At 53.9% G+C, this 27,361-nt stretch overlaps 14 protein-coding genes across 14 annotated transcripts; 7 read left to right on the top strand and 7 right to left on the bottom strand.

The window, feature by feature from the left end:
- Positions 1 to 421: 421 nt before the first annotated feature.
- On the bottom strand, positions 422 to 2,579 carry VC83_03461 (uncharacterized protein; the record flags this gene model as incomplete). The annotated part of the gene is made up of 3 exons (XM_024467107.1): positions 1,074 to 2,579; positions 814 to 902; positions 422 to 752 (listed from the first exon to the last, which is right to left on the bottom strand). Exons 1-3 carry the CDS (start codon positions 1,326 to 1,328, stop codon positions 422 to 424), a joined length of 675 nt encoding a protein of 224 aa, XP_024325864.1. The 5' UTR covers positions 1,329 to 2,579.
- A 264-nt stretch (positions 2,580 to 2,843) lies between these two features.
- Positions 2,844 to 4,994, top strand: VC83_03460 (uncharacterized protein). The gene is made up of 3 exons (XM_024467106.1): positions 2,844 to 2,961; positions 3,013 to 3,175; positions 3,247 to 4,994. Exons 1-3 carry the CDS (start codon positions 2,913 to 2,915, stop codon positions 4,826 to 4,828), a joined length of 1,794 nt encoding a protein of 597 aa, XP_024325863.1. The 5' UTR covers positions 2,844 to 2,912; the 3' UTR covers positions 4,829 to 4,994.
- A 276-nt stretch (positions 4,995 to 5,270) lies between these two features.
- GOT1 (Golgi Transport) lies at positions 5,271 to 5,868 on the bottom strand (the record flags this gene model as incomplete). Its single annotated transcript, XM_024467105.1, has 3 exons — positions 5,271 to 5,629; positions 5,688 to 5,714; positions 5,838 to 5,868. The coding sequence occupies 3 exons, from the start codon at positions 5,866 to 5,868 to the stop codon at positions 5,271 to 5,273; spliced, it is 417 nt and encodes a 138-aa protein (XP_024325680.1).
- Positions 5,869 to 6,815: 947 nt separating this feature from the next.
- VC83_03458 (uncharacterized protein) lies at positions 6,816 to 7,433 on the bottom strand (the record flags this gene model as incomplete). The annotated part of the gene is made up of 1 exon (XM_024467104.1): positions 6,816 to 7,433. One exon carries the CDS (start codon positions 7,431 to 7,433, stop codon positions 6,816 to 6,818), a length of 618 nt encoding a protein of 205 aa, XP_024325681.1.
- Positions 7,434 to 7,673: 240 nt separating this feature from the next.
- VC83_03457 (uncharacterized protein) lies at positions 7,674 to 8,266 on the top strand (the record flags this gene model as incomplete). Its single annotated transcript, XM_024467103.1, has 4 exons — positions 7,674 to 7,676; positions 7,731 to 7,880; positions 7,936 to 8,020; positions 8,072 to 8,266. The coding sequence occupies 4 exons, from the start codon at positions 7,674 to 7,676 to the stop codon at positions 8,098 to 8,100; spliced, it is 267 nt and encodes an 88-aa protein (XP_024325676.1). The 3' UTR covers positions 8,101 to 8,266.
- ARP5 (actin- protein 5) lies at positions 8,243 to 11,899 on the top strand. Its single transcript, XM_024467102.1, has 3 exons — positions 8,243 to 8,727; positions 8,792 to 11,826; positions 11,885 to 11,899. The coding sequence occupies exons 1-2, from the start codon at positions 8,544 to 8,546 to the stop codon at positions 10,900 to 10,902; spliced, it is 2,295 nt and encodes a 764-aa protein (XP_024325677.1). The 5' UTR covers positions 8,243 to 8,543; the 3' UTR covers positions 10,903 to 11,826; positions 11,885 to 11,899.
- A 756-nt stretch (positions 11,900 to 12,655) lies between these two features.
- VC83_03455 (uncharacterized protein) lies at positions 12,656 to 13,659 on the bottom strand (the record flags this gene model as incomplete). Its single annotated transcript, XM_024467101.1, has 1 exon — positions 12,656 to 13,659. Exon 1 carries the CDS (start codon positions 13,562 to 13,564, stop codon positions 12,656 to 12,658), a length of 909 nt encoding a protein of 302 aa, XP_024325678.1. The 5' UTR covers positions 13,565 to 13,659.
- Positions 13,660 to 14,104: 445 nt separating this feature from the next.
- VC83_03454 (uncharacterized protein) lies at positions 14,105 to 14,449 on the bottom strand (the record flags this gene model as incomplete). The annotated part of the gene is made up of 1 exon (XM_024467100.1): positions 14,105 to 14,449. One exon carries the CDS (start codon positions 14,447 to 14,449, stop codon positions 14,105 to 14,107), a length of 345 nt encoding a protein of 114 aa, XP_024325679.1.
- Positions 14,450 to 15,467: 1,018 nt separating this feature from the next.
- VC83_03453 (uncharacterized protein) lies at positions 15,468 to 18,020 on the top strand (the record flags this gene model as incomplete). Its single annotated transcript, XM_024467099.1, has 2 exons — positions 15,468 to 15,596; positions 15,658 to 18,020. The coding sequence occupies 2 exons, from the start codon at positions 15,468 to 15,470 to the stop codon at positions 17,785 to 17,787; spliced, it is 2,259 nt and encodes a 752-aa protein (XP_024325672.1). The 3' UTR covers positions 17,788 to 18,020.
- A 1-nt stretch (position 18,021) lies between these two features.
- On the top strand, positions 18,022 to 19,982 carry VC83_03452 (uncharacterized protein). The gene is made up of 2 exons (XM_024467098.1): positions 18,022 to 19,074; positions 19,135 to 19,982. Exons 1-2 carry the CDS (start codon positions 18,470 to 18,472, stop codon positions 19,919 to 19,921), a joined length of 1,392 nt encoding a protein of 463 aa, XP_024325673.1. The 5' UTR covers positions 18,022 to 18,469; the 3' UTR covers positions 19,922 to 19,982.
- On the bottom strand, positions 19,983 to 23,980 carry RAD2 (DNA repair protein; the record flags this gene model as incomplete). Its single annotated transcript, XM_024467097.1, has 3 exons — positions 19,983 to 23,738; positions 23,803 to 23,855; positions 23,891 to 23,980. 3 exons carry the CDS (start codon positions 23,978 to 23,980, stop codon positions 20,084 to 20,086), a joined length of 3,798 nt encoding a protein of 1,265 aa, XP_024325674.1. The 3' UTR covers positions 19,983 to 20,083.
- On the bottom strand, positions 23,954 to 26,574 carry PIL1 (Eisosome core component). The gene is made up of 4 exons (XM_024467095.1): positions 26,111 to 26,574; positions 25,938 to 26,049; positions 25,701 to 25,884; positions 23,954 to 25,649 (listed from the first exon to the last, which is right to left on the bottom strand). Exons 1-4 carry the CDS (start codon positions 26,248 to 26,250, stop codon positions 25,015 to 25,017), a joined length of 1,071 nt encoding a protein of 356 aa, XP_024325881.1. The 5' UTR covers positions 26,251 to 26,574; the 3' UTR covers positions 23,954 to 25,014.
- VC83_03450 (uncharacterized protein) lies at positions 24,116 to 24,559 on the top strand (the record flags this gene model as incomplete). The annotated part of the gene is made up of 2 exons (XM_024467096.1): positions 24,116 to 24,232; positions 24,299 to 24,559. 2 exons carry the CDS (start codon positions 24,116 to 24,118, stop codon positions 24,557 to 24,559), a joined length of 378 nt encoding a protein of 125 aa, XP_024325675.1.
- On the top strand, positions 26,285 to 27,123 carry VC83_03448 (uncharacterized protein; the record flags this gene model as incomplete). Its single annotated transcript, XM_024467094.1, has 2 exons — positions 26,285 to 26,463; positions 26,522 to 27,123. 2 exons carry the CDS (start codon positions 26,285 to 26,287, stop codon positions 26,607 to 26,609), a joined length of 267 nt encoding a protein of 88 aa, XP_024325880.1. The 3' UTR covers positions 26,610 to 27,123.
- Positions 27,124 to 27,361: the final 238 nt, after the last annotated feature.

Below are 27,361 nucleotides of genomic sequence, written 5' to 3'. Positions count from 1 at the left end.
GGAATAGCCTTACCTTCTTCCTTCCTTTCTTCTTCTTCTCTCTTTAGATTCAACCTAGCTTACTTTCCTAGACTGGCATCATGACCACCTCCTTCTCTAGCATAGTTAATTTCGTCATTACAGGCTGGCGTTCGTAGATAGTAGTTCGGCTGTTCATTCTGTTATAGAGTGTAGAATGAGGTACTTCATAGAGCTTAGCAGCCTTCTAACGACTTGGATTTTCTGATGTTTAGAAGCGAGTGTAGCTCACGGTTGGCCGGAACATACACCAACTCAATATTAAATCCAAACTTAGAACCCAAATAATATTGGCATAAATTTCATGTCCTCTCTCAATCTCCATCTATCTAAAGGTATTTGTACCTCCACCATTCATTCCCATGCAGAATGCCCCCCTTCCCCACCTCCCCTCCCCAATCTTTCATCTCTCCCTCACACCCCCAGCCTCCCACGCAACAACCCCATTCGGCCCCCCATTCGGCCCCCCATTCGGCCCCCCATTCGGCCCCCCATTCGGCTCCGCCACCCACCCCCCCACTTCCACAAGCCTCACACAAGCCTCCTCCTCCTTATTAAACACAAACGCATGCACCTTCAGCCCGCGATCCGCAATCGCCTTCGCCACCGTCGGCTGCGACCGCAACCACTCCACCTCAGCCTGCACGTACACCTCCGCAAGATGGCGATCGCGCTGTATCGTCTCCAGGTCGGGGAGGAGGGCGTCGTTGACGGCGCGGAGGCGGGAGAGGTCTCTGGGGTTGGGGTTAGCGAGTGGACTGGTAGATAGAAGGGAGAAGGGGGGGGGGGACTTACTCGTACCACCCGTGTATCGCTGTTGGGGCCTCGCTGGCTTCTTTGAATAGTACACAGTCGTAGTGTCCGCAGACGACAATATGCTTCACCTACACGCCCACACATATTAGCCTCCATCACCCCCCCCTCTTAACCCCCCTCTTAACCCCCCTCTTAACCCCCCTCTTACCCCCCTCTTACCCCCCTCTTACCCCCCCTCTTACTCCCCCTCTTACCCCCCCCCACCCCAACCTCCCCACTCCAGGTATCCACCAACTCACCTCCAACAAATCAACACAATACGCAATCGCGCTCGCCGAGCTCAAATCCCCATTACTCATCACACTCCCCAGATTCCGATGCACAAACGTCTCCTGCGGCAGCACATCCAGCGCCGCCGTCTCGGTGATCCAGCTGTCCGAGCACCCGACCCAGAGGATCTGCGCTTTGCTCTCGCCCGTACTGGGGATCAGGTCCTTCGGGACGGGGAGGATGGAGTAGCGGCGCTGCGCAGCGCGGTGGACGTCGGGGAACATCTTTCTTGGGCTGGGTTGTTGGGTGAGGTGAGGTGTCGTGTGAGGTGTCGTGTGAGGTGTGAGGTGTGAGGTGTGCGGGGTACCAGTGTGTTCGTGAGTGGTGTGTCGTGGCGGGGTAGACAGATGAGGAAGCGCGTGGTTTGGTTTGTCTCAGTGGTTTGTCTCAGTGGTTTGTCTCAGTGGCTTGTCTCAGTGGTTTGTCTCGCAGGATAAGCGCGGCACAGAGATGTATTGTACCAAGACTTTTTCAGGGCGGAGAGCAGCCTTGTATACCCTTGTATACCAGGAATTGAAAATCACAAAGAAGTAAGAGTACAGTAACGAGAAGAGGAGGGAGAGTGACGAGAGGAGGAGGAGGAGGAGGAGGAGGAGACGAAAAATCGAGATATGCCGCCACCTTCCCTACCTGATTATATTGGTGGTGCTTGGGCGTCCAGACCAGCGCTGGGCTGGTGCAGGTAACGACCAAAAATCAGGCCACTTTCTCGGGAGTCGGGGCAAGATCGGAGGTGTTCGGGCCGCTGTGGGGATACCTTGGTGGAAAATGGAGAGTTTGGGCGGTGTGAAGTGAGAAATGGGAGAGAGATGGAAGAGAGATGGAACAGAGAGATATGGGAATAGACTTGAGCACTTGGGTGATATGGAGATGAGATGAGAGGGGAGGTGTTGACGGTAAGAAGGTAGAGGAGAGGGGTGCTGATCTACGTTATGCTAGCTCCAAAGATGGCACGTGACAGAAAAGGAGCTGGAGCATCGTCTTACAAAGGTCATGATCGTTGTCATTGTTATCACTTTGCAATATAAGGGTATCAGCTCACTTGCCATAGTCACCTGACAGTAAGGCAACGTTTAGTTGATTAAGGTGCCAGCTGAACTGGTACGCCAGGAGAAAAACCCGCTCCTTGTAGCTCTTCTAGCTGGGATATGATATGATGCTTCTGATCTGGAAGCCGAAGCTGGTGATGCCTTGGCTGAGGCACAGAGTCTTGAATGAAGCAGCAAGGCCACTTACGATGAATGCTTTGAATCTGAAGAAGCTTTATAGTTGTCTGTATTCACGCCCATCCAGGTGGTTACGTCTTGTCCAATGTGACCTCTCGGCTGCAAAAAGAAATGATGGAGTTTTTCCAACTATTGCGTTCTTATACCGTTGATTGATCCATGCTATCCCGGCACTTGCATGCATTGCAGTCTAATCAGCTTCATCGCAGGACTTGACCTGCAGAGGACAGCCCAGAACCAGAATCTACAGTGAAAACAATGATATAAGCACCTGCCGTTGGCCATAATCGACGACGGCGTCCGCACTACCACGTCCAACCGCGGAATGTTCTGTTGTTAGACTTCAAACTGTGAATTGAACGTGGTGATGGCTTCGAATTCGAAATGCAGCTCGGACATATATAGTAGACTTGTCGTAGATTACTTATCGTTATCGCCGTGTGCCGCCGATTGGATAGCGTGTATATATTCCTTTTTCCCCCTTTCCTTCCCCTTTTCTTCCTCTTATTTCCATCTTAAGCAACAACAAACCACCTTTGCCTTTGCAAAGCTTTGCTTTGTGGCAATCATAGAATCACCACAATGGACTCCAAGCAGTTCAAGGAGGCCGCAACATCTGCGATTGATGAGAGTGAGTAGTATCACTGCCCATGACAGGAGTTTGTCTGCTGATCTGGAGCAGTTGTGAGCTACTATGACACCCTACCAGACCGCAAGGTTTTGTCCCGTGTCGAGCCCGGATACCTCAGGAAGATTCTCCCATCCGGTCCTCCAGAGAAAGGAGAGTCATGGCAAGATATCCAGAAAGATATTGAGGAGAAGATTGTGCCTGGATTGACTCACTGGTACCCCTTCCCATTTCCTTGTGCTCTTGCCCTTCGATTCCGTGGCTTCCGCTTAGTTCTAACACCCACAGGCAACATCCAAACTTCATGGCCTTCTTCCCTGCCAGCAGCTCCTTCCCAGGCATGCTTGGTGAGCTCTACTCAGCTGCATTCACCGCCCCAGCCTTCAATTGGATTTGCTCCCCAGCCGTCACTGAGCTTGAGACAGTCGTCCTGGACTGGCTTGCCAAGCTCCTCAACCTCCCAGACTGCTACCTCTCCACCGGGGAGGGTGGTGGTGTCATCCAGGGCTCCGCCTCAGAGGCAATTGTAACTTGCATGGTGGCTGCCCGTGACAAGTATCTTCGTGAGACCACATCCCACCTCAGCGGCGAGGAGCAAGAAGATGCCATTGCCCACAAGCGCAGCAAGCTTGTTGCCCTCGGCAGCGACCAAGCCCACAGCAGCACCCAGAAGGCAGCCCTCATCTCCGGAGTCCGCTACCGCTCGGTCCCCACGACCCTCGAGAACAACTTCGCCCTGACCGGCGACGCCCTGCTCAAGACAATCAACGAGCTCAAGGCTAAGGGCCTTGAGCCCTTCTACCTCACCTGCAACCTTGGAACAACCTCCACCTGCGCCGTCGACGACTTTCGTTCCATCACCAAAGTCCTCAAGACCGCTGCCCCACCCGGCCCCGGCGAGATCTGGGTGCACGTCGACGCCGCCTATGCCGGCTCGGCTCTCGTCTGCCCGGAGTACCACCACCTGACCTCGCACTTCGGAGAGTTCCACTCCTTTGACATGAACATGCACAAGTGGCTTCTAACCAACTTCGATGCGTCTTGCCTGTTCATCCGCAAGCGCAAGGACCTCATCGACGCCCTCAGCGTGACCCCCAGTTACCTTCGCAATGAGCACTCCGAGAGCGGCCTGGTCACCGATTACCGCGATTGGCAGATCCCTCTTGGACGCCGCTTCCGCAGCCTGAAGATCTGGTTCGTCATGCGCACATATGGTGTTGGGGGTATGCAGGCGCACATCCGTCGCCACATCAAGCTGGGCGATCTCTTCCATGGTCTGGTTAAGAAGAGAGCCGATTTGTTCGAGGTGATTGGCAAGCCTAGCTTTGCATTGACGACGTTTGCTCTCACGCCCAAGGATGGGGAGGATCGCGAGGAGGTGAATCGCGTGTCGAAGCAGGTCTATGAGGCTGTTAACAATGGCGGTGTTATTTATATCACCAGCAGTGTGGTGGGTGGTATTTACATTCTTCGTGTGGTCAGTGCGAATGAGCTGGCTGAGGAGAAGTATGTTCTTAACGCCTTTGATATTATCGTGCGAACCACCGAGGAGGTTCGTGGCCTCAAGATCACTGGATCGAGTGGGGTTAACGGCGTGAAAGCCGTCAATGGGGTCAATGGGGTTAACGGCGTGAAAGCCGTCAATGGGGTCAATGGGGTCAATGGGGTCAATGGGGTCAATGGGGTCAATGGGGTCAATGGGGTCAATGGGGTCAATGGGGTCAATGGGGTCAATGGGGTCAATGGGGTCAATGGGGTCAATGGGGTGAATGGGGTGAATGGGGTCAATGGGTTGAAAGCCGTCAATGGGGTGAATGGGGTCAATGGGGTGAATGGAAAGGTCCAGATGCTAAGGGGCTCGGAGAGGTGACGGATGTCAATGGTCTTGCGAAATAAGAGCATTAAGCGTTTCCAGGATAAGATAGAACGAATTTGACGACGACAGGAAAGAAACTGTACACTACTAGACCGCAAGACACAAGTTCCAGGCCTGGCAATACGTTATTAGGAAGATAGATAGGCTAGCCAAAAATATCAAGCTGGTACGTACATCGTAACATTATTTCCGTCTCCATACTGCAAAATAACGTGTATAACCACCTGGGTATAATCGTCTTGACTTCCCCCGTCCAAACGCCCGCTCAACCCCGTTTACTCGAGGCAAGCCACCAGCCGTCCTACCCGCTATCGTACAGTCTATAGCTGCGATCGTATCGTTTCTCGTCCTCGTTCTGCCAACATATAATAATTCCATGATCGCGTATAGTCCCCTTCCTTACCGACCAAAAACCAAAGCTACCCATCCCTCCTGTTCAAACTGGCGGCGACTCGTTGACCAGTCCTGGCACACGATCCACAACCATCCCAATGTACGGACCGATGACGGGGATATTGCGCATGAAGCCGAGGATGGTGCCGATGAAGTCGCCAAAGAGGATGAAGATGCCGTACAGCTCGACCAGGAACCCGATCAGCGGCCAACGCAGTAAGATGAGCAGGATGCCAGCCGCGAAGGCCGCAGTGCCCTTCAGCTTCTGGCGGCGCGCGAAGAAGAGGAGTGTCTTGGCTGGGCCGATGATGGCGGTCAGACCGATGAGGAAGAGGATGTTGCCCATGGCGAGCATGGCACGGTCGAAGAAGAGGAAGACGCCGAAGATGAGGAAGAAGGCGCCTGTGGTGTTGTGTTAGGGGTTTGTTCGGACGGGGAAGGAGCGGCGGGACGAGCTTACCACCGGAGCAGAAGGCGACACCGACCTCTGTGTGAATGTCAGCATGGAATCCCCATTGCGAATTCAGTTCATGAGCGGAATATGGCGACAGGCGCACAGTGGGAAAAGGGGCTGGACGACGGGGGATGGGGAGTTGGGAGCGCGACGTACTCTGCGAATCTGATAACCACATGGTAGGCATATTGGCGGTGTTTTCGCAAGGCCCTTCTGCACAGTATATGGCAACAGAAGTATAAATTAGGGCTTCAAGACGACACAGAGAAGACAAGTGTGAAGGAGATGAGGTTCCTTGTTTTCTTCTCGAGGGCGCAGCGAGATTATGGCGGCGACAAACTGTCAGATCTCAGATCTCAGATCTCAGTGTGGCTGTTGATAATGGGGGACGTGCACCGGATTGAGCTGAAGTGGGGTCCGGGGCTTGTATAGGCGATGATCCATTTCAACACAGAAATTTCTTCAAAACGCTTTGAAGATCAACAACAGAGAGCGGAACACCACGACGCAACACGACGGTGACGAGTCCACAATGTATGTGGCGGCCTCGATGATTGTCTTCTCTTCCCTTATGGGGAGTTTGTGTGTGCAGTAGGTGCCTGGACAAACAGCACGGGAGGGATGGATATCTGTCCTGATGTGCGGTGTCTTGGAGTCTTGGAGCTCCAAACATATCACGAATCCATCATGCCGGACGACCTAGCTTTCATAGCTATGGTAACTGAGAGTTTATTCCCTATATGCTCTCGGTACCCCGTCAAGGCAAAGAACACCCCGGGTACTCGCACTCTACGGAGTTGTACCCTCGATCGCTATTAAGCCGGAGCACTTCCGAGGATGCGGCTGTTGAAAGACAGTCGCCGTATGGAAGGAGCTTGACTGTGATGGTCTCACAATGAAACAACATGCCGTCTTGTCTGTCTAGCTTCATATATTCACATGGAAGTATAGACCTTAGATTGAAGCATACATACCCCCTTATTTAGCTGTGCCATGGTTTTTGAATCCGAGGCCCTGTATCAACCAGCTCCATTCCTGCCTTAACTCCGTGCTTGAGTGACTCCGTGCCTCGAATGGCCAATAGACCAAATGCCGAATGTGCTCCCATAACCCTGACACGACATATATCCCCCCTCACTTGAGAATCGTGTGCGCCCCCCTAGCCTCAAGGTACTGCTCTGCAACTCCCTGCCCCAGCGTCCTCAGCACAGCAAACACCTCCTTATTATGATACCTCAGCCTAGTCTTCGGATCCGTATACGGCGCCACCAACCCCGTAATATCGCAGTAGTGCTTCGGGTGCGCCAGCGTCGGCGCCGACTCAATATTCATATACGTTGCTCCCGGCCCAGCCCCTCCTCCCCCAACCGTCGTAGCCTTCGCGTTCATATTCCGCTCCAGCACCAGCTTACTCAGGTTCCTGCTCGCCTGCGCCAGGTTCGGGGGCTGCCGTCTGTCGGGCGCGCTCGAGGCGGGCGTCGAGTCTCCCGCGGTGGATGTGCCGCCGGACTCGTCGCCGCCGGGGGTCGCGGCGCCGCTGTTGTCTTGGGTGGGCATGAGGGAGGAGGCTTCTTTGCGAGAGGAGTCGCCGAGGATGGTCTTCATGTTCTTGTTGCGGCGCTGGTTAGGTTTCCAGGAGGGGTTGCGGAAGGATCGGGGGACGTGGTTGATGTCGAGCTTCTCGATGAGGGCTTGGTGAGCTGCTTGGGCGGCGGCGATTTCTTCGGCCGCGGGGTTGATTGGGGGCGGCATTTTGGAGGGTGGGTTTGCTGTGTCGATAGTAGTTGTGTGTGTTGAATATGTGAGGTTTCAATGGAATGCCCTTTGTGCCGTTTGCGATCGAGGTTAGCTTGTTGGTGATGCGAGCGAGGGAACTGGATATATGTATACTGCCAGCTGTCACCGCCATTTGGGCCGATTCGCGTCAACAACACGGCGTTTGGATAACCAAGATCGCTTTTGGATTCCTGCAGCTTCATTAAGACAGACAAAATGGTAAGTTTGGGAGAATATTGACGTCTGCACATTTGCTGATTGGAGCGATTTTAGGAGAGTCCTCATGAGCACCAGCAGAACCTTCTGCTGTCCCGAATCATCACCAACGTAGTAAGTTGGGCAACTCCAGCACATGCTACGAAGCTAACAATCGCACAGGAAAAGCTCAATGAAGCTATTGTACTTCTCAACAAGGGCCTGCAGGTAGTTTTCTCATGCAATATGCAATATGGAAGAGGCTAAGCTAATACCGTCCCAGGAAATCAACATCCAAAACATGAACGTGGAGCTCGTTGCACAGATGTTCAAGAACTACCAGTCGAATGTGCTCTTCCACCTTGAAGGTAGGGCTTTCATACAATGCATCTGAGAACTGTAACTGATCTTTTATCTAGCAACGGACAGTCTGGAGGAGCCATCATAGAGGGGAGGCAGGCGGGGTTGATGTTGTGAGGGGGAGGGAGTGATGAATTGGATGAGGCGCTGGGAGTCTTTGTTGTTTGGTTTTATACCTTCTTATTAAGAAAGAAATGGCAGTTATCATACAAATACATATAGACCTTATTATATACACAGAAAGTTGAACTATATGCCCGCCATCGTGGTATCACAGCCTCGTGCCCGCCGTCGTCGCCCCATGAAAACTCTCAGCCTCACCCATTCCTATCGAACCCCAAATTCCACACGCAACGTGCGGCCCTCAACAACGTCGCATTCACGTCCAGCGGCGCCGCTCATAATCCTAGGCCTAGATTGAATAAACGTAGCAGCCGCGACTACCAAATATATTTAACCCCAAGCATAAACGACAGCCGTCAATGGCTTGAACCACAAATACCATCCACAGTCACCGACATCACCACGACAATGGCGCCCTCAGCGATATCTCCCCATGCCCCAGAGGTATCGACGGGACGACCAGAAGCTGGACCTGCAAAGATATATCCCGTCAAGGAAGCATATTTTGAAGGCTACCAGGCGCCACAGCCTGACGGATACAAGAAAGCACAGCAGATTGGCAGCGACAACGTCGCGATCGTTATTGACAATGGTAAGGTCACATCAGAAGCCTACAACCCTCACACCATGTCTCCCTACTGACAACACACGTCCAGGCTCATCAGCAGTCCGCGCAGGATGGTCATTCGAGGATAACCCCAGATTCTCAATCCCACCCGTGATGGCAAAGTATCGAGACCGCAAGCTAGGCAAGACTTTCGCCTTCGCCGGCTCCGACGTCTACGCCGACACCACCGCACGCGGGCACATGCGTAACGCCTTCGAAGCCGGCAGCGGCGTCATCTGCAACTGGGACGTGATGGAGTACGTCCTCGACTACCTCTTCCTCAAGCTCGGCATCGACGGCCAAAACGGCGCAATCGACATGCCCATCGTCATGACCGAGACCCTCGCCAACCTGCCGTACTCGCGCAAATCCATGAACGAGATCCTCTTCGAGTGCTACGGCGCCCCCTCCGTCGCCTACGGCGTCGACGCCCTCTTCTCGTACGCTCACAACGGCGGAAAGACGGGACTCGTCGTCTCCTCCTCCCACAGCTCCACGCACCTGATCCCTGTGGTCGACTCGCGCGCTCTGCCCGCCCAGGCCACGCGTCTGAACTGGGGCGGGTCTCAGAGCGCAGAGTACCTCCTCAAGCTGATCCGGCTGAAGTACCCGGGGTTCACGGGGAGGCTAAACGCTTCGCAGGCTGAGCACATGGTCCGTGACCACTGCTTCGTCGCGCAGGACTATGTGAAGGAAGTCGGCGAGGTGCTCGATTGGACGGGCCTCGAGGACCGCGACGTTGTCATCCAGTACCCCTACACCGAAGAGATCATCATCCAGAAATCCCAAGAGGAGCTCGCGCGCGCCGCCGAAAAGCGGAAAGAATCCGGCCGCCGCCTGCAGGAGCAGGCCGCCAAAATGCGTCTCGAGAAACTGGTCCGTAAAGAGCAGGAACTCGACTACTACCGGTCCCTCCAGACGCGCCTGGCGACCGAGAACAAGAAGGAGAGTAAACGCCTCCTCGACGCCGAGGACCTGAAGGACGAAAATGCTCTCGCGAAAACAATCAAGGAGCTCGACCTCTCGATCCGCAAGTCGCGCCAAAAAGACGTCGGTGGCCCAGAGATAGAAGATGACGCCGAACCCCCGAATTACGACCTCCTCGATATCCCCGACGAGGACCTCGACGACGCAGGCATAAAACAGAAACGCCACCTGCGCCTCATGAAATCCAACCACGAAGCCCGCGCCCGCGCCAAGGCTGAAAAAGCCGTTGAAGCCGCTCGCGTAGCTGAGATCGCGCGGCTCGACCACGAGCGCCGCGAGGGTGATTTGGAGGGGTGGTTAGAGGAGCGGCGCGCCGCACGCGCTGCGCTCGTCAAGAAACTCAAGGAGCGCGAACGCCTCAAGGCTGATCTAGGGAACCGTAAATCCCTCGCTAGTCAAATCCGGATGAAATCCATCGCCGCCCTCGCCTCCGACACCCCCGCCAAAAAGCGCCGCAGAGGCGGCGACGACGATACGTTCGGCGCCGACGACGACGATTGGGGAATCTACCGCCAAGTCGCCAATGAGGGGGATAACTCCGAGGACGAGGAAGAGGACCTAGGCTCTAGTCTCAAGGCCCTCGAGGCGGAGTTGCTCGAACACGATCCCGATTTCACAGAACTGCACACACACGATGCGCAGAGCGACTGGTCGACTTCCCTCATCCACGCATTTCTCCGCGGGCCTCGCGCCTTTGACGCCGGTTCGGCGAAGGAAGCGCACCAGCTCCACCTCAACGTCGAGAGGCTCCGCGTCCCGGAGGTAGTATTCCAGCCCTCGATCGCGGGGCTGGACCAAGCGGGGATTGTGGAGATCGCGGCGGATATCCTGATGCAGCGGCTTGGTGGGCAGGTGGATATGAGGGATGTATTCCTGACGGGGGGCGCAACGCTGTTTCAGGGGTTTGAGGAGAGGTTGGCGAGGGAACTGAGGGGGGTACTGCCGGTGGAGAGGCAGGTGCGGGTGAGGAGGGCGGGGGATGCGGTGGGGGATGCGTGGAGGGGGGCTGGGGGGTGGGTTAGGAAGGAGGGGGGCGCGGAGTGGAAGAGGGGGAGGGTTACGAGGGGGGAGTGGTTGGAGAAGGGGGGGGATTATATTAAGGTTTGTCTTTTTTCACTTTTTTTTTTTGGTCCAGTTTCTCGGATTGGACGTGTTTGGAAGGGTGTTGGCTAACTATTGGTGATAGGAACACAATTTGGGGAATGCGTACTCGTACTCGGCTGTTTGAGGAAAAGGGGCGGGTGAAAAAGGGGGGACGGGACGGTTTGATTATTTAGCGTTTTGATCGAAGGTGAGGGCGCGTTACGGGAATTGATGGAACGGGAACAAAAAAAAATAGATGAGGCATAGTTAGCTGCTATGCTATGACTTCTTTGGCTACTTATCTCCTGGTACGTCTTCGCTGATTTGACTTTCCAAAACATGGTATCTATTCGCTGAAAGTTTGGTTATCTTCATTGTTTAAAAGTGATGGACACTCCTCTCCCCTTCCCTCATACGCTCGGCCACGGCACTCACAGGAGAAGAAATTGTGATTAGGGGTTCCGCCCCGTCTGACGGCTCCATGTTTCACAACTTCAGTATGCCATGGTGGTCTTGAGACCCCATCATCTCTGGCGAGTAGGTGGCGGCAGTGGGGGTCACGACGACGACAGAACAGCGTGACAAGAGCGAGGTTCTCGACAAAAAAACCTCAGCGGTGAGAGGAAGACGGCGGGGGGTCTCGCACGACCTTCTGGACGTGTTAGTCTCGGGGGCAGTGTAAGTTAAGCGCTCGCGCTCATTCGCTCCTATTGAAAGTCTGCGCTACGCACCGCAGGGCATTTGGTAGGGTCCGGTATGTATTGGCGATTGCTACTGTGATATTCTTACTTGGCTGAGGGGTGCATGTTCTCCTGGCTCTTCGGAAGGATGGGGGTGATTATGAAAGATTTCACTAGACTCGCAGTAAAGCGAGAGTCTAATTTTCCTTTCTCACTATCATTATCTCCAGCAGGCTTCGAAGGCAAGTTTAGAACTCAAGCCTCGTCTAACCCTCCCTATCTCATACGCTCACCCACCGCTCTCACACGAGAATAAATAGCAACCGCACATCCCGTACGTTGCTCCCTCCAACAAGCCAGTTGATGTAGGCATAAAAAATATTAACCAAGAGATAAACAAGTACCCTGCTCGCATATCCCGTGAGCCAGAGCCTTCAGGGCTACGTTTACTATGGCTGTCTGAGATCCCATTATCTCCGACGAGTAGATGGCAAGACAGAACCGCTTGACGAGATCCCTCCCCTGACGAAAAACATACAGTGACAAGAAGGCCCACCGGGACCAAACAACAAAGTAAAGGTACGCCGCGAATCCTTCCCAGCTCAACCAATAATATTATGGTAGATAAATCGGTTGCTCTAGTCAGGTTGACAAGTCATCGGGCTTTGCTTCCTTTTATGTGTCGTTTTGGACTTCTTCGGGAGGATTGCGGGGGTCTTGGTGGTGTGTTGACTATGATAAGACCTCGCCGAGTCTTATATAAGTAATGTCATTACTGACATCCTGTCCTTGGCCGGACTCCGTTTCCCATTATCCCGTAGCAGGCTTTGAAAGCAGGTATCAGACGGATGGCGACTAGGATACTCGAGTGAAAAGGGGTAGCGTACTTATATCACCATCACCAGCACCATATATATCACAACCAAACAGCACAAGAAATATATCGTGTGAAACTCACTCACGCGCAATGATTCCAGAACATCCAACGCCAAAACCCAACTATAACGCCCCTTCCCCCAACCCGCCCCCAAATGCCCAATGCAGCCATCTAAAAGAATCCTTTCCGCCCAAACCAAACCAAACAAAACTACCCCATCCCATGAACCCCCCATCGCAACAGCCTACCTCCCATCCCCTCGCCTCCAAACGCAAAACGCAAAAACCTAACAACACTTCCTCCCCCTCCCCTTCCCCTTCCCCGCCGCTGGCATCGGTCCCCCACCGTCCTCAATGACATCCTCCATCCCAATCCCCGTCGGAAACCCCAACCAACTCCTCCTATCCCTGCCCACCCTAAAACTCCCCCTCCCCGCCTCCCCTCCAGAATACTCCCCTCCGTCCTCCGCCCCAGCAGCCCCCTCTCCTTCCTCCTCCCGTTTCCTGGCTTGTTCCACCAATTTCCGTGTAACGACTCGAAAGACTTCACCCACACCTTCGCCGCTCTCGGCGGAGATCTCGTGACAGCAGTCCCACCCGACATCCTGTCCCCAGAACCCGCTGCTGCGTTTGCTAGTAGCGCCTGGACTCCTCAGCTCCCCCGCCCCACCACTCGTTGTGCGCGAGCGGCCACCGAAACCGGCGCCGTCTGCTGTGGCGGTCGGGGGGGGCGTCGAGCTAAGCGCCGGGTACAAGTTCTCTGCTACGTAGGCGATGCAGCGCTCGAAGGGGACTTCTCTCCTCCCCGGCTCCCTCGCCACAATATCTGCCTTAGTCCCAACGATGTGCAGTATCACGTCCTCGCCCAACTCCCGCCGTAGCTCCGCTAGCCACCTCCCCATCTCCTCGAAGCTGGCTGCATCGGTAATAGAATAACAAATAATACACGCATTGGCACCCCTATAATACAACCGTGAAATCGACCTAAACCGCTCCTGCCCAGCGGTATCCCAGAGTTGGAGGCGCACCAGAGTGTTGGAATCGGTGTCGTGGATTCGTTTCGTCAAGAAGGAAGCCCCGATGGTGGAGGGGTGTGGGGGGAGGAAGGTGGAGTAGATGTAGCGGTGCACGAGGGAGGTTTTGCCGACGCCTTGGGCGCCGAGGACGACGATTTTGGCTTCGAGGGTGGTGGGCATTGTTGGGGGTTGTGGGGGGTGACGTGACGTGTGGTGAGGTTTGTGGTGAGGGTGGTGAGGGTTAGGGGCGCATTTCAGCGTGGTGGGGTGGAGGGGGGGGGGGTGGGGGTGAGGTGTAGCCTTGGGAGGGAGATGTTGTTGTTGACTCGGTGGGTGTGTAGTTTGCTTGCTTGCTGTGGTAGTTGTGTATATAAGCTCCTCGTCGAGCAAAGGGTATTGAAGCTCGAGTGTCGAGTGTCGAATATCGAGTCTTGTATGCCTCGTGGCTATAATTTAAATCCCCAAAAGTGTCGGGCGGCTGTCGACGCGTGCACGATAGATAAATAATGTGAGACGCGGGAAGAAGTGATAGATGGCAAAAGGGTCGCGTCGCATCAACAATCTGCCGAGCCGAGAGGGATCGTCACGTGGCTTTTTTAGTGAAGTGGGAATACAGTAAACATACGATAAGTCGATGCCTCGGATCCACAAAAATATATCGACTTGATGCATATATCGAGTAAATGTATTACACGTGATTAAATTAAAAATTGAAGCTATTTACATAAACCATGAGTCTAATGTCCCCTGCCTTTGTGAATTGGCTTCAAGGAGCCTTAACTGTCTCTCAAAACGTTCCAAAGAACATGAGAACGTTGGTGCTTCTGAGGTGTCACTATTCCCAGATTCTGTAAACTCAATCAGAACTTGAATGGCGTTAATCACAGCTTGTGTAGTTGGCACAGGCTGTGAAGGCTCATCCTCTTCCTCATCATCTTGAGTGGTATCTGGGATGTATTGTGACATGATATCCTCAAGAATAGCATCCCCCCCTTGAAAATCCTCCCACCCCTCTAACTCTTGTATATCCTCATCGACTGGATTTAAAAAGCTCGAAAGATCCATAGTGTCATGTACATTCCCAGCTTGTTGTACTTGTTGATAGAGATTGGTAATATCAGCGCAGGTTGACCAACGTCCTGGATACGCAAGGCGAGCTAGGACTACACAAAGAGCAGTCTCCAAGTCTGGCTTTACCCGGTCTCTCTATCTGTATCTTTTTCCGGCTGGCACCATATCTTTTTCCGGCTGGCACCACCTCTCCCTCCACCCGCCCAGTTCCAAAGCACTGACTGAAGTAGAAAAATTCATCAAAGGCCAGTATTTTACAGAGGGAACAAAGGGCTCTAGTCACATCGGGGACTACAAAGGAAACGCCGTAGGGGGTATGGCCGGAATGGGAGAATTACATACAATTTACTAGTAATTTCCCTTGTCATGTCATAGGTGAACTCACGAAAATCATGATCACAACATTTCAAAGCCTCGATTCCAACTCATTTTAGAATTGCCTATTCAGGCCTTACAGTGGACTACAGTACAGTAAGCACTAAACAGGGTTACTTACGTATGCTCTAATACTAATAGATTCTATCTAGGTCAACTTGGCATGGATCAGGCAATGCTAAAACGCTCTGATGACGGATGATTTTAGCCGCCATACTAAAACACCATACAGCGGCGTACATGTCTTGTCAACAAGGATGCTATCACAACCTTCCACACAGAACCCTGGATGGCTTCTCGACCTGCCAAGCAATGGGGCGTTCCTCCCTTCCCTTTCCTCAGCCTCTCTCTTGCCTGCCGGTCTTCCAGGTCCAGCCAACGAAGGAGAGAGGCTAGGCGCATTTCGAAAACACGGCGAGGTCGAAGAGGCAGGGCGCTCGCGCTCCACTCCTCACTCTCTCTCTTCTCTTAGCTACTGCTCTTCATATATATCTCGTCGACTCGTCGTTTGCTCGCTCTTTCTGCGTCTTGCGTCTTTTGCCTCCGATTTTGTCGTCTCTTATCCCCTTCCCTTTCACGCTCCTTGTTCTGCTTCGGTCTTGCGTTTCCCCTCTTTCTCCCCTTTCAATCCCCCGCCATGGCGCGACGCGCTGCCATTGCTGCCGTCCTGGCATCGGCAGTCTCCCTCGTGGCGGCTGCTTCGGGCACAGAGCCATGTGCTACTGTTAGGAACCTCTATCTGCGCGGCAATGCCATCCCAGCAGCGGTTTGTGTCCCTCCCATCCCAAGCCCCCCCAAGCGCCTCCTGCTGACTCTTTCCCCCACAGACCGGATTTGCATGTCTCTCCTCCGTCCCCTTCGACGCGGATGTCGGCCTTGCCACCGTCGAGAACTTCCAGAAGCTCAGCGAGTTCCACTCGACGCTCGGCGACATCAAGAACCCCGGGAAGGGCTACGCAAATGCACCCGTCGATATCATAGGCTTGCTCGATCAGGTGATCGTCGATATCAAGGCGGGAAAGTATAAGAACCAATACCAGTTTGAGGAGCAGATGGCCCTCATCACGGGCCTGTCCTTCGATGGTCACTACACTTTCCTGGGCAACACGTTTTACAGCTCCTTGGATTGGTACCGTGGCGGTGCTACCAATGGCGCTTACGAGGGCTCCTTGATCTCTGTTTCCGCCGATGGAAAGTCATTGCCACAGGTTTACTTTACCACCGACCTCACCAACCCAAATGCGTCTCCTATTGTGTCGATCGATGGACAGACTGTCGTAGACTATCTCACAAAGGAATCAAACCATCAACTCTTCCACGACGCCGATGCCCGCTGGAACGTTCTCTTCGCGCGCCAACAGTCTGATTCCGTTGGCTCCTTCGTCATGCCCTGGTTCTACCCTGGGTCTAACTTCACCGCCACCAGGGCCAATGGCAACACCAAGACCATCCAGTGCTACGCCGCTATCCCAACCGCCCTCAAGGAGAAATGGTCCCAGGTCATTGACGGCAAGAGCTTCTACAGCACCTTCGTTGCCCCCAAGACTGCCTCCTCTTCTTCAACTTCCTCATCATCCAGGTCCCTTAAGAAGAGGTACGTCGAAAAGCGCCTCGTCCCGCCACACTACCCCCAACCCGTCATCCAGCACGCACAGAAGGAGGTCGGGCTGGGCGCCTTCTTCCTCAGCGGCTTCGGCCTCAACGAAGTCGCCGTGCTCAGCATGAACACCTTCGACCCCGTCGCCCCAGGCGACGGGGTCGAGTTCCAAGCCCTGATCCAGAAATTCCTCAAATACGCCAAATCCAAAGGCCGCACCAAGATGGTCATCGACGTCTCCTCCAACGGCGGCGGCTCCCTCTTCCTCGGCTACGACACCTTCAAGCAATTCTTCCCCTCCAAAGAACCCGACATCGGTGCACGCATGCGCTACTCCACGGCCCTCGACATCATCGGCACAGCCTTCGGCACCATCACCCTCTCCGACGCGGCCACCGGCTCCTTCGCCAACACCGGCCTCACCCCCGCCGACATGTACCTCTCCCCCATTCACTACATCAACTCCGTCGACGCCGACCAACTCGCCTTCGCCTCCTGGGCCGCCCTCCGGGGGCCCGTCACCATCAACAGCGCCTCCTACACCCAAATCATGCGCTACAACTTCTCCAGCCCCCACCTCTACCAAGGCGACACCATCGTGTCCGTCTCCGGCTACGGCCCACTCGCTGACACCCCCGCGCAGCCTTATGCCGCGGAAGACATCATCCTCCTCCACGACGGCTACTGCTCCTCCACCTGCGCCGTCTTCAGCGATCTTATGCGCCGCCTCGGCGGCGTCCGCTCTGTCGTCCTAGGAGGCCGCCCGGTATTTGGTCCTATGCAGGCGGTGGGTGGGACGAAGGGCGTTCTCGTCGAGCCGTGGGCTGCTATCGAAGCGTCTGTCGCTGCGACGCTGGCGGATTTTGGGACTGCGGAGCAGAAGAAGAAGTGGGCTGCCTACCTCCCCAAGCAATTCCCCATCGCCATGGCGAACCCCCCCACCGTCAACTTCCGCAGCGGCTACCACCCCGGCAGCGACACGCCGATGCAGTTGCTGAATGAATCCGCGAACTGCAGGGTGTTTTACACACCCGCGATGCTGGCGAATGTGACGAATATCTGGGAGACGGTCGCGCAGCTCGCGTGGGGGATTGGGGGGGGGACCGGGCAATCTTGTGTGCAGGGGAGTTATTCGGATGGGGAACCCATTGGGGAGACGAAGTTGGTGGGGAAGAAGGTTTCGAGTCTTGATGCGGTTGTGGCGGACGGAACGGCGGCCGGGGGGGATACGAATGAGGATTTGGGGTTGGCGGTTGCGGGGAGTGGGAAGGGTGATGGGGCTGTGACGGGGGCGAAGAAAGGTGCTGCAAGCGTGGCGAGGGTGGTTAGCTGGGAGGTTTTGGGGGGTTGGCGCTGGTGAGTGGGTTGGTGTTGTAGATTCAAGGGTGGGATTTGTGTTTAATATGTGTTGAGCGTGGCGTTTTGGGTTGCATTGGGTGGGATTATATTATATCAATTTGTGCTATATGGGACAAGGGGAAATGCTTGTATGTAGCTGGCATTATGGCTGTATTTGGGAGGATATGTCTGGTATGGACTGGGGATAATGGGGGGGATCTAGAGGATATAGAATAATATATCACTTTGCTTATACTTACTACACTGCTGCTGCTGCTGCTCTTGCTTCGGTGATTGTGAGTGAGATAGGGGGGGAGGATATTCGTATGGCTCTAGCCGTAGCGTCGACACCGAACATAAAAGGAGGCTGAGCTCGCCGCCCACCGAGGGTTTCTATCATCAGTATGCGACTGGATAGGGGGCAGAAGGAGGCCAAGGCTGGGTGCGAGTCGCTGCTTGCACGCCCCGTACTTTGTTGTTGTCCTGGTGCTGGTGGGAGGCTGGAGAGATTTCTTGTCTTATCAGCCATGTAATCGGCGGCGCCAGGAACCAGAGACGGACCGCGGGGTCGTTACAGTTACTAATTTGTGTGTTTATCAACACAACGACTGTCGATTTTAGGCGGAGGGGTAGACCCCTTCGTTCACTATCTGTCTTCTCCCAAGCTCTGATATATATACACTCTTCCTCTCACCCCGATAGCAATGACCACCTCCGAAGCTACCGTCAATGCTGAACCCGCGGAGTTCACTTATGGAAATAACGCTCTCACATGGGCAAAGGCGCCAGGCACCGTCAGCAGCGTCGAGGATAAGGGCACCATCCTCGAAAGCGACGTCCTAGCCATCATCGCCACCTCAACTACCCCTCCAGCACACACCGTCTACACCATCCCCGCCGTCTCCTCGCCAGAAAACACCGCCCTCCCCGTCCCAGACGTACAACTACACCAGACAACCCTCCTCGGCGCACCACCATCCTTCATCACCCCACACCTCCTCAGCTCGCCCACTCCCCACCTCTCCCTCCCAGCAGAAGACATCCACGTCGTCATCTCCTCCAAATCCGGTACAGCAAAAGCAGCCGCATTCTTCGAATCCGTCCTCGCGCCTGCACTGAAAGTGCTGGGACTGGGCGAAAATGAGTATCAAGTCGTGCACACGACATCGCACGAGACGATCACGGAACTCGCGGAGGGGACACTGCGTGAGAAGGCGGCGAAGGGGGTGCGGCAGACTGTCATCCTACTGAGTGGAGATGGAGGAGTCGTGGAGTTGTTGAATGGACTTGTTGGCGCCGAGGTTTCTAGGTTATATCCCCCTTTCCCTTTCATACCCAATAACAGTAACCACCAGCTAACACAACCCAGCACCTACACCCGCCCAGCAATAGCACTCTTCCCCTTCGGCACCGGCAACGCCCTGTTCCACTCAACCCACCGCCTCCCCACCCCACCCCTCTCCCCCCTCCACCACGCCCTCACTACCCTCCTTCTCCCCACCTCCCGGCCCCTCCCCCACTTCCGCGCCTCCTTCTCCTCTGCATCCCTCCTCACGAACGAAGGACGCACCGCTACGCCCCTCCCTAATAATGAGTTACACGGCTGCATCGTGGCGTCGTATGGGTTTCATTCTACGCTCGTGGCGGACTCGGATACGGCTGAGTTGAGGGAGTTTGGGGATAAGAGGTTTGGGATTGTGGCGCAGGAGTTGCTGGGGGCGCCGCATCGGTATAAGGCGGGGTTGACGATTACATCAAGGGGGAAGGAGAGGGTGGTGGAGAGGGAGAGGCATGCGTATATACTTTGTACCCTCGTTTCAAATCTCGAGAAGACGTTTACCATCTCCCCCGCCACAACCCCGCTGGATGAGGTGATGAGGGTAGTTCACTTTGACTCCGGCTCCGGCGAGGAGATCATGGGTGTCATGGCAGGCGCATACAGCGGCGGGAAGCATGTGAATAGAAACGATGGACTCGTGGGGTATGAAGAGGTTGAGGTGCTGAAAATCGATTTCAAGGAGGCGTCAGTGGAAGGGAATGAGGGGAAGTGGTTGAGGGTTTGTGTTGATGGGCTTATTGTGCGGGTGGATAGTGGGGGGTGGATGAAGGTTGAGAAGGTTGGGAAGGGGGGAGAGGTTCTTGATATTGTGGTTTAGGAGAGTAGACGGGCGCATTGGATTTTTATAGATGGTACAGGAAAAGTATTACAGAACTAATGCGCTTATGAAAACATTTCCAGCTTCCAAAGCTGTGGGTATTATTGTGGTCTATTACCAATCTCTCATATATGTCAACAAATATAAACCCATCCCGGCAGCCTAGGCTTTCCCCCCTCTAGATGTTCTCACCCTCTTACTCTTCGTCTGCACCTCCGCATCACCAGACTCACCATCCCCATACTCCACACCCTCATCATCCGCCTCCCCCCCATCCTCCCTCACCCCTCTCTTCCTACCCCTCCCCTTCTTCACCTGCTTCGCCACCTGCGCCGCCTCACTCAACTCATTCCTCCTCGCCCACTCCGCCGCCTCATCCGCAAACGTCCTATCCAACCCCCCAGCCCCCGCCGTCTTCAGCTTCCTCACCGCAGCACTCATCCTCTTACTCCCCTTCCCCCTATTCGCTCCCACCCCACCAGACCGCGCGCCCGCCCCAACAGCACCATCAAAGTACCGCGTGATATTCGCCTGCGTCCCCTCCGCTTCACGGCGATTCATGTCCTGGATGACAGGGACGAGGACTTCATCCGTGCACTCTGGTGTCCACCCTATCGTAGCCATGAGGAAGGAGCGCAAGTTATCCAGGTCCGGGACGCCCCATTGGAAGGGGTCAGGCGTGCTATCTACGTCGGCGTGGAGGTATGCTTCTGTGACTGCCTTGCTCGGGAAGGCGGGGGGCAGGAAGAGCTTCGAGGCTTGAGATTTCCGGAATTTCCTCCGGAAGGAAGAGGTGCTATCTGCTTCCTTGGGGCGTTGGTTATGCTGCACGTCGTACCACCAGTCTTTGAACTCCTGAAGACCGTCGGAGGACGGGAATTCGGAGATGATTTCCAAGGCTGTGACGGGGCCGATTCCAGGGAGTCCTTCGGTGTAATCGCTGCCTAGGAGATGAGCGAATTCGATGAGTTTGTCGCGGGGGAGGGAGAGCTCCTTTTCGAGGTCGGAGGCGAGGTAGCATTCGACGAATTTGTTGCTGTTGAACATGTTTTTGTAGACTCGCGTGCCGCCGAAGAGGAAGACGTCCGAATCGTCGGTGATGATTCCGTCGACTAGGCCGAGTGTGACGAGCTCGGCACATTGGGCTTCGGCTTCCATGGGGGCTGTGATGTATGGCAGCCCGAACAGACGGAGAAGTGCTTGGCACTCTGTGACCATGATATGAGATACCTCGTCTGCATCACGACGGTCCTTCTTTTGCTGGTTGCGAAGTTGTTTGAGCTCTCGCTCGTAGTCTTCTTGGTTAACCTGTGGAGCCTTGTTGTTGAGGCTACTGGCAAAACGTGCGTGCTCTTCTGCTTCGAGGGCAAGATGTGCAAGTAGTTCTTCGTCTTCGGGGTCGCTCAAGTCGCCAAATTCATCATCAGAAATTGTATGGGCAGCCTGGCGGTCAAAAGCGTCGTCATTCTCTGCGGCAAAGATATCGTCTTGTCCTTGGAGAGTGGGAGGCACCGCTGTTGGCATTGGTCCGTTCAATTCGACATCCTCAAATGTAGGGGAGGGGCTCTTTTCATGGGCCGGAGCCTTCGATGGTGGAACTTCCCTGGGCAATCCAGAACTCTCACTCCGTCGTAGTTTTCCGGAGGGCTCGTCTCGGTCACTTTCTGACCATTCAACGGGCTCCTCTTCTGAAGGCAAGTTTGCCTCCTCGCCTCTGTCTTCCAGCACAGCTGGGGTGCTTTTTTCAGCGTGTTGTTGAGACATGTCAGCCGGCTTATTACTTATGCTGGCAATAGAATCTTGCTCGGGTTTCGCCTTGTCGGAGGGTGATAACCTTCCGTCTGCAGCGGCGACCTTTGGTGCCGGCGCTTCAACGATCTCAATGTCACTGCCTTCATCTGAAGACTCGATCTCAATGACGCCATGATCGCGCCTATATATTTTCTCCTCTTCCAAACGCCTCTCATAATCTGCAGCGTTCACTCGCTGATCTTTGGCCATCTGCTCTTTCACATCGGACCGGATATCCCCCGTGCTGGCTAGCCACGGTGGAAGTGGTCTTGCTTTTTCGACGCTACCCTCACGCTCAAATCCCCCAGCCAAATCTTCATTATCCTTTTCCTTTTCAGTACTTTTGGCTTTGTTAGGGCGGGCCTTGGCATATCCACTGAATATGGATTTCTTCAAATCGAGTTTCTCAAATGGTAGAGGCCCGCCAAACGGATTCGCAGCAGCGCTCAGTGAAGAGGTAGGTGCTGATGGCGCCATCTTCCCAGCAACCCCCTTCTGCTTCCTCGCTGTAGCAAGAATATCCTGCAGGTTCTCCTCCTCGTCGCTGCTCTCGGCAGCCATGCGCTTTGGCACCGCAGCATTAGCCCTGTTATTGACAATATGGATCATTCCATTCCCACTACTCTTTTGAAGTGGCCGGTAGTCTTTAGCTGACTTCTGCTCATATGAGGGCATCTGAACATCTTCGAAATCGTCTTCTTCTTCAGATTCCCCAGCCGCAAAGCTTTTCTGCAACGACATCGCAATCGCACGATTCAGCTCTTCCTCTTCGTCGACTTGCTCGCTCTCTTCGAACAAGTCTTCGGCCTCGTCTTGTTCTACGAAAAGAGAGTTTGTTGGAGCTTGATCCTTTTTTGCAGCATCCTCGTCAGCCAATTGGAGCGCCCTAACTTGGTCCATTTGTTGCTGGAATCGCGCTTGTTCCGTGGGAAGCCGATTGAGTCCTTGGACGGGGACATCTTCAAACTCATCCTCATCCTCGAGCTCTTCATCTGTCGGTTTAACCTGTCTTCGTTCATGCAAAGCATCAACGTCTATCGGCTTGTTTCGTTCCCCTTGGTCTCTATCCTTGCTAACAACACCCAACGCCCATCCACCCTCCACTCCTTCATTCTTCACAAGCATGTATTCCCGGCCTCTTTCGCCCGCAATTCTACCATTGCCCACGCCGAACATGGCCTCTTCGGCGTTCATCCCATTCAAGTTCATTAATCGCTGCGTTAATTCGTTTCGTTCCCTCACTCGGTCGACTTGGAATTTCGAGAATGCCATCCTATCCGGAAACATCTCCTCGAGTTGCTCTTTGCTCAACCCCATCCTGAGCCTGGATCTCAACCTCGCAGCATTGAGGATATTATACCTGTCAGCAGGCGGTAAACACTTAAAAAAGTCTCCATCAAAATCGATTTTACTGAAGTCGTACAAGTCCACGTTCTCCCCACTATTGTGCTGTCTTGCAAACTCCTCCAGCTCTTCTGCAGACATAATTCGAGGATCATTCGGCTGTCCCATATTTGAAATATCACCATTCAAATCCGGCAGATGGTATTGGTTCTTCTTCACAAACTTCCGGCTCTGTTGCCTCTCCTGGTGGTTCATGCCCAATTCGTCGACGTAGACCAAGTTCTGATCATCCGGTAGTTCCTCACCCTCTACAGCCTCTGTAGGACGGCCTCTAACCTCAATCTCTCGATTCCGTTTCTCCTCCGCCCCTTCCGCCACCCGCTGCATCTGCATTGCAAGCAGCTTCCCCGCCGTCCTAGTCGCATCATCGCGTCTTCCCTCTCTCCATCGCTTCCGGCCCAGAATCGTCTGCCGTTTCAGCACAGGCGCGCCACCATCGAATACAAACACCGGTTTGATTCCGAAATACAGCAGTTTGCAGATGCGCCGGAAGAAGCCAACGACGTGAGAGTTGCGGAGCGCATTCCCCTCCTTGTCGCGCACCGCTTTTAGGAACTGGTATATCCAAATTGACGCGTCAACCGCAAGGCGCTTGCGGTTGAGAGCTTCCAGCTTCGTAGGTCTGGCGCATGGGTGCAGCACCGACCAGAGTTGGGTCACACCCATCGTTCATGGAGGTGGCGGACCTCGCAGGCAGTGTTTGCTTGTGTCGCAGGAGTCGATCCCGACGTTGCCTTCGCTGCAATATCAGCAGGGTGCCTTGTCGCAGTTTACGGAGACTTCGGGCATCATGTTGGCGGTTTCGTCGGCGATGGCTCGAGTTTTATCTACTGAAGGCATCCATTCGCCTTCTCGACGAGTCATTGGGTATTCGTGACGTACTTAACGCGAAGTCACGTGAGTTATCCAACGCCCTTATCGTTATCAGTATCGCCATGGATATCAGCGTCTTGTCACTAAGGTGGACGACTAAAATTTTGACATCAACTGCAGAGCAAGATGGCGACTACGAACGCCGAGGCAAAGGATTATCTCAATGGCCTTTTAAACAAGAGCCTTCGTGTCACAACGACTGACAAGCGAATGTTCCTCGGCGAGTTCAAATGCACAGATTCGGTAGCCATTTCCCCCTCCTCCCTACTGCACATTTCAAACACCCCGCAGCTAACAGTGACGGGATAGGATCGCAATATGATCCTCGCACGTACCTACGAATACCGCCTACCCTCAGAATCGTCCCTTCCACAAACTTCCGGTACTGGCTCGGTCACGTTGGAAATGACATCCCGCTATCTGGGTCTGGTCGTTGTGCCGGGCGAGCATATCACGAAGGTCGAGCTCGAACAATTCGCGTCGCAGATGAAATCCACGGGGTCGTGGTCGGGCAATATGCTGAAATCGCAGACTGGAACTACTACAACAACGGCGTCAGAAGCCGTATAGCACCCCGCTCTGGCTATTGTGGGATTCACATGTACTTTTACTAGGTGGTTATGGATAGCACGGAATATTCGATTCGTACACGACGAATTGGGAATGGAAATGAACGGGCATATGCGAAGGGTATATAAGCCGAACGCTGTGCAGGATGCCGTTGCAAAAGCCCGGACGATAAGACACCTGGCTGGCAACGAGAACCTACGGATATAAGTGGGCACTGAATCTTCAGGGTTGCATCAGGCCTACGGTTTAGAAACACAAGTTATGAATACAAGGCTAACATTTTCGGAAACTCAAAGCAAAGTATAAACAACATATTATTTTATTAACATCGGGTCGTTGCGAAACACATGTTGTATAAGAAAAGAAAAGAAAGCAATGAGATTCCGGGATCAAGTTTCCCGCAAAACTCCCAACTCGTCAAACACCAAAGAAAGGCCATTCCAACCCCGGCGCCCTTAGGCTTCAACCGAGGCCTCGTGCAGACGACCTCTGCTCTCGCCGTTGAGAATCTCACTCTCCTGCACAGAGTGCCTGTCCTCGTCCTCCTCATCATCATAATCATCGACGCCCTGGTGCGCGCTAGCTGGGACCCACATGCCAGGCTCGCGGTCCTTGTATGAGCTGTCTTGGCCAGAAAGGTCCTGGCCCTCTGCGTTACGGGCGATGTTGTTTCGGCGGCGCTGGGACAGGGTGCGTGCGCGGCTGGATAGCTTTGCGTTGACAGCAGCCTTGGAGTCGACCCAGTTGGTGAGGGCATCCTCACAGTCTTGGATGATGGCCTTGCTGGCCTCGTAACCATCGTATGCAGCTCTGGTCTCGCCAGGGGTGACTGGGGTGTCGTCAATCAGCTCCAATAAGTGCTTTCCGTAACCAGCGATGGTGGCTAGCTTCTCGCTGTGCTCGCGGAGGGCATTGAATTGGTAGTTGAATGCTGCCTTGATCTTCTCGCGGGTGATGTTCGAGAGCTGGGCCTCGGCGACGAGCGACTCGGCTTCGGCGCGGACAAGCTCCTGCTCGAGGATAACAATTCGGGGGGAGTTGGGCTCCTTGTATTTTAGTTGCGCGATTTGGTCTATGATCTTCTGCTTGCCTGCATTGAATTAGTATCATGGTAGGCGCATTGAGGAACGAAGAAACCTACGGTCTCTGCTTGGCTGCACCGACGACTCAATGTTGCGGATGCTCTTGATGGTGACGCGGTATTGATCGTACTGGTCAACGTAGGAGTCCTCGAGCTCACCCATTTCGTAGAGCAGCACACCAAGCTTGTCGGTCACATCGGATACGTCATCGTCGCACCCCTCACCCCAGATCGACAATTGTTGCTATGTGATGTCAGTAAAGGCGACAGCAAGCGGATCTGGTGTCGCAAGCTTACAGCAACTTCCATGCGCTCTCTGCCGACGAGCTCCATGCTCCTCATAACGTTCTTCTCCATCTTCACGAGCTGGGCGAGCTTCTTGCTCAGCTCGGTGCTACCGAAGCCAGCACTGCCAAGGCGAATTAGGAATTAGTTATGTATCCAGGGTTGCGCAAAGGGTTCAAACATACGCATGCTTCCTCAATCCATGGCCAATGCCGCCCCGGCCAAAAATGCGCCCCGACTTGGTTGTCGATGGTGGAGGCGGTGGGTTCTGGAGCTGCGACGCCGTCGGAGCGCGAGACTGCCGCAGGGAATATGTACGATGCATTGTCTGTTGATTGACAAGTTTGTTGACAGCGAGGATGTGCTTATTATGGACGGATTATGTATCAGTCGTTGGATTGATAGTAGAAGGTAGCAAGATCTCAAAAAGAAGGAGAAGGAGGAGAAGGAGGGGGAAGGAGGAGAAGGAGAAGGAGAGGAGAAAGAAGGAGGAGAAGGAGAAGGAGACGGAGACGGAGAAGGAGGAGGAGAGAAGAGAGTCTGGGCTGAGGATTTGATCAAGGGTGGAGTGACTTTAGTTGACTTTCAGGCTAAAGCGTCAAGAAGAAGGCGAAAGACAGAAAGCAGAAGGGTGAGGGGGGGACGGGGGAGACGGGGGAGACGGGGGGGACGACTGCGTCATAGTTGTGTGTTTAAGGTTTGAAAGGTTCCACTTTTGGGCAGATGGGAGGTTGTGATTGGATAGAATCTTGGGGGGGGGCTACGCACGACAACCAAAGCCTCGACGTAGCCGGTTGATTTGTTGATTTGTTGATTTTGGTGATATATTATATATTGATTTTGTTGATTTTGTTGATTTTCTATATTGATTTTGGCTATTTAGGCTATTTGCTATTTAGGCTATTTAGGCTATGGTTATTTTGTTAATCAAGGGATGCAAATGATAATTCACAGCATCCAAAAAACCATCCCAGGTCGTTTCAGACGATCGACCGGCTTGGGTTTATCAAGGCATCAAGCGCCGACAGGGTGGGCACACTACTCCAGTAGCACGTTATAAAAGTCTCGGAGTGGGCACACTACTAGTCTCAGAGTGTCGCATCCGATGTCATACTTTTTAAAGACAACAACAGGATCTCGGGCACGAGCAAAGATCCATTGCGTCAAAATCAGCTATGATTTAATCCTTCCATAGACCGACCATGACCATAGTTATGATTTAATCCTTCCATAGACCGACCATGACCATAGTTATGATTTAATCCTTCCATAGACCGACCATGACCATAGTTATGATTTAATCCTTCCATAGACCGACCATGACCATAGTTATGATTTAATCCTTCCATAGACCGACCATGACCATAGTTATGATTTAATCCTTCCATAGACCGACCATGACCATAGTTATGATTTAATCCTTCCATAGACCGACC

This window comes from Pseudogymnoascus destructans (genome assembly GCF_001641265.1).
Source record: "Pseudogymnoascus destructans isolate 20631-21 unplaced genomic scaffold scaffold_6, whole genome shotgun sequence".
Lineage (NCBI taxonomy): Eukaryota > Fungi > Ascomycota > Leotiomycetes > Thelebolales > Thelebolaceae > Pseudogymnoascus > Pseudogymnoascus destructans.
Note: the sequence above shows the minus strand (reverse complement) of the source record. Positions and strands in the feature narration are given on the sequence as shown.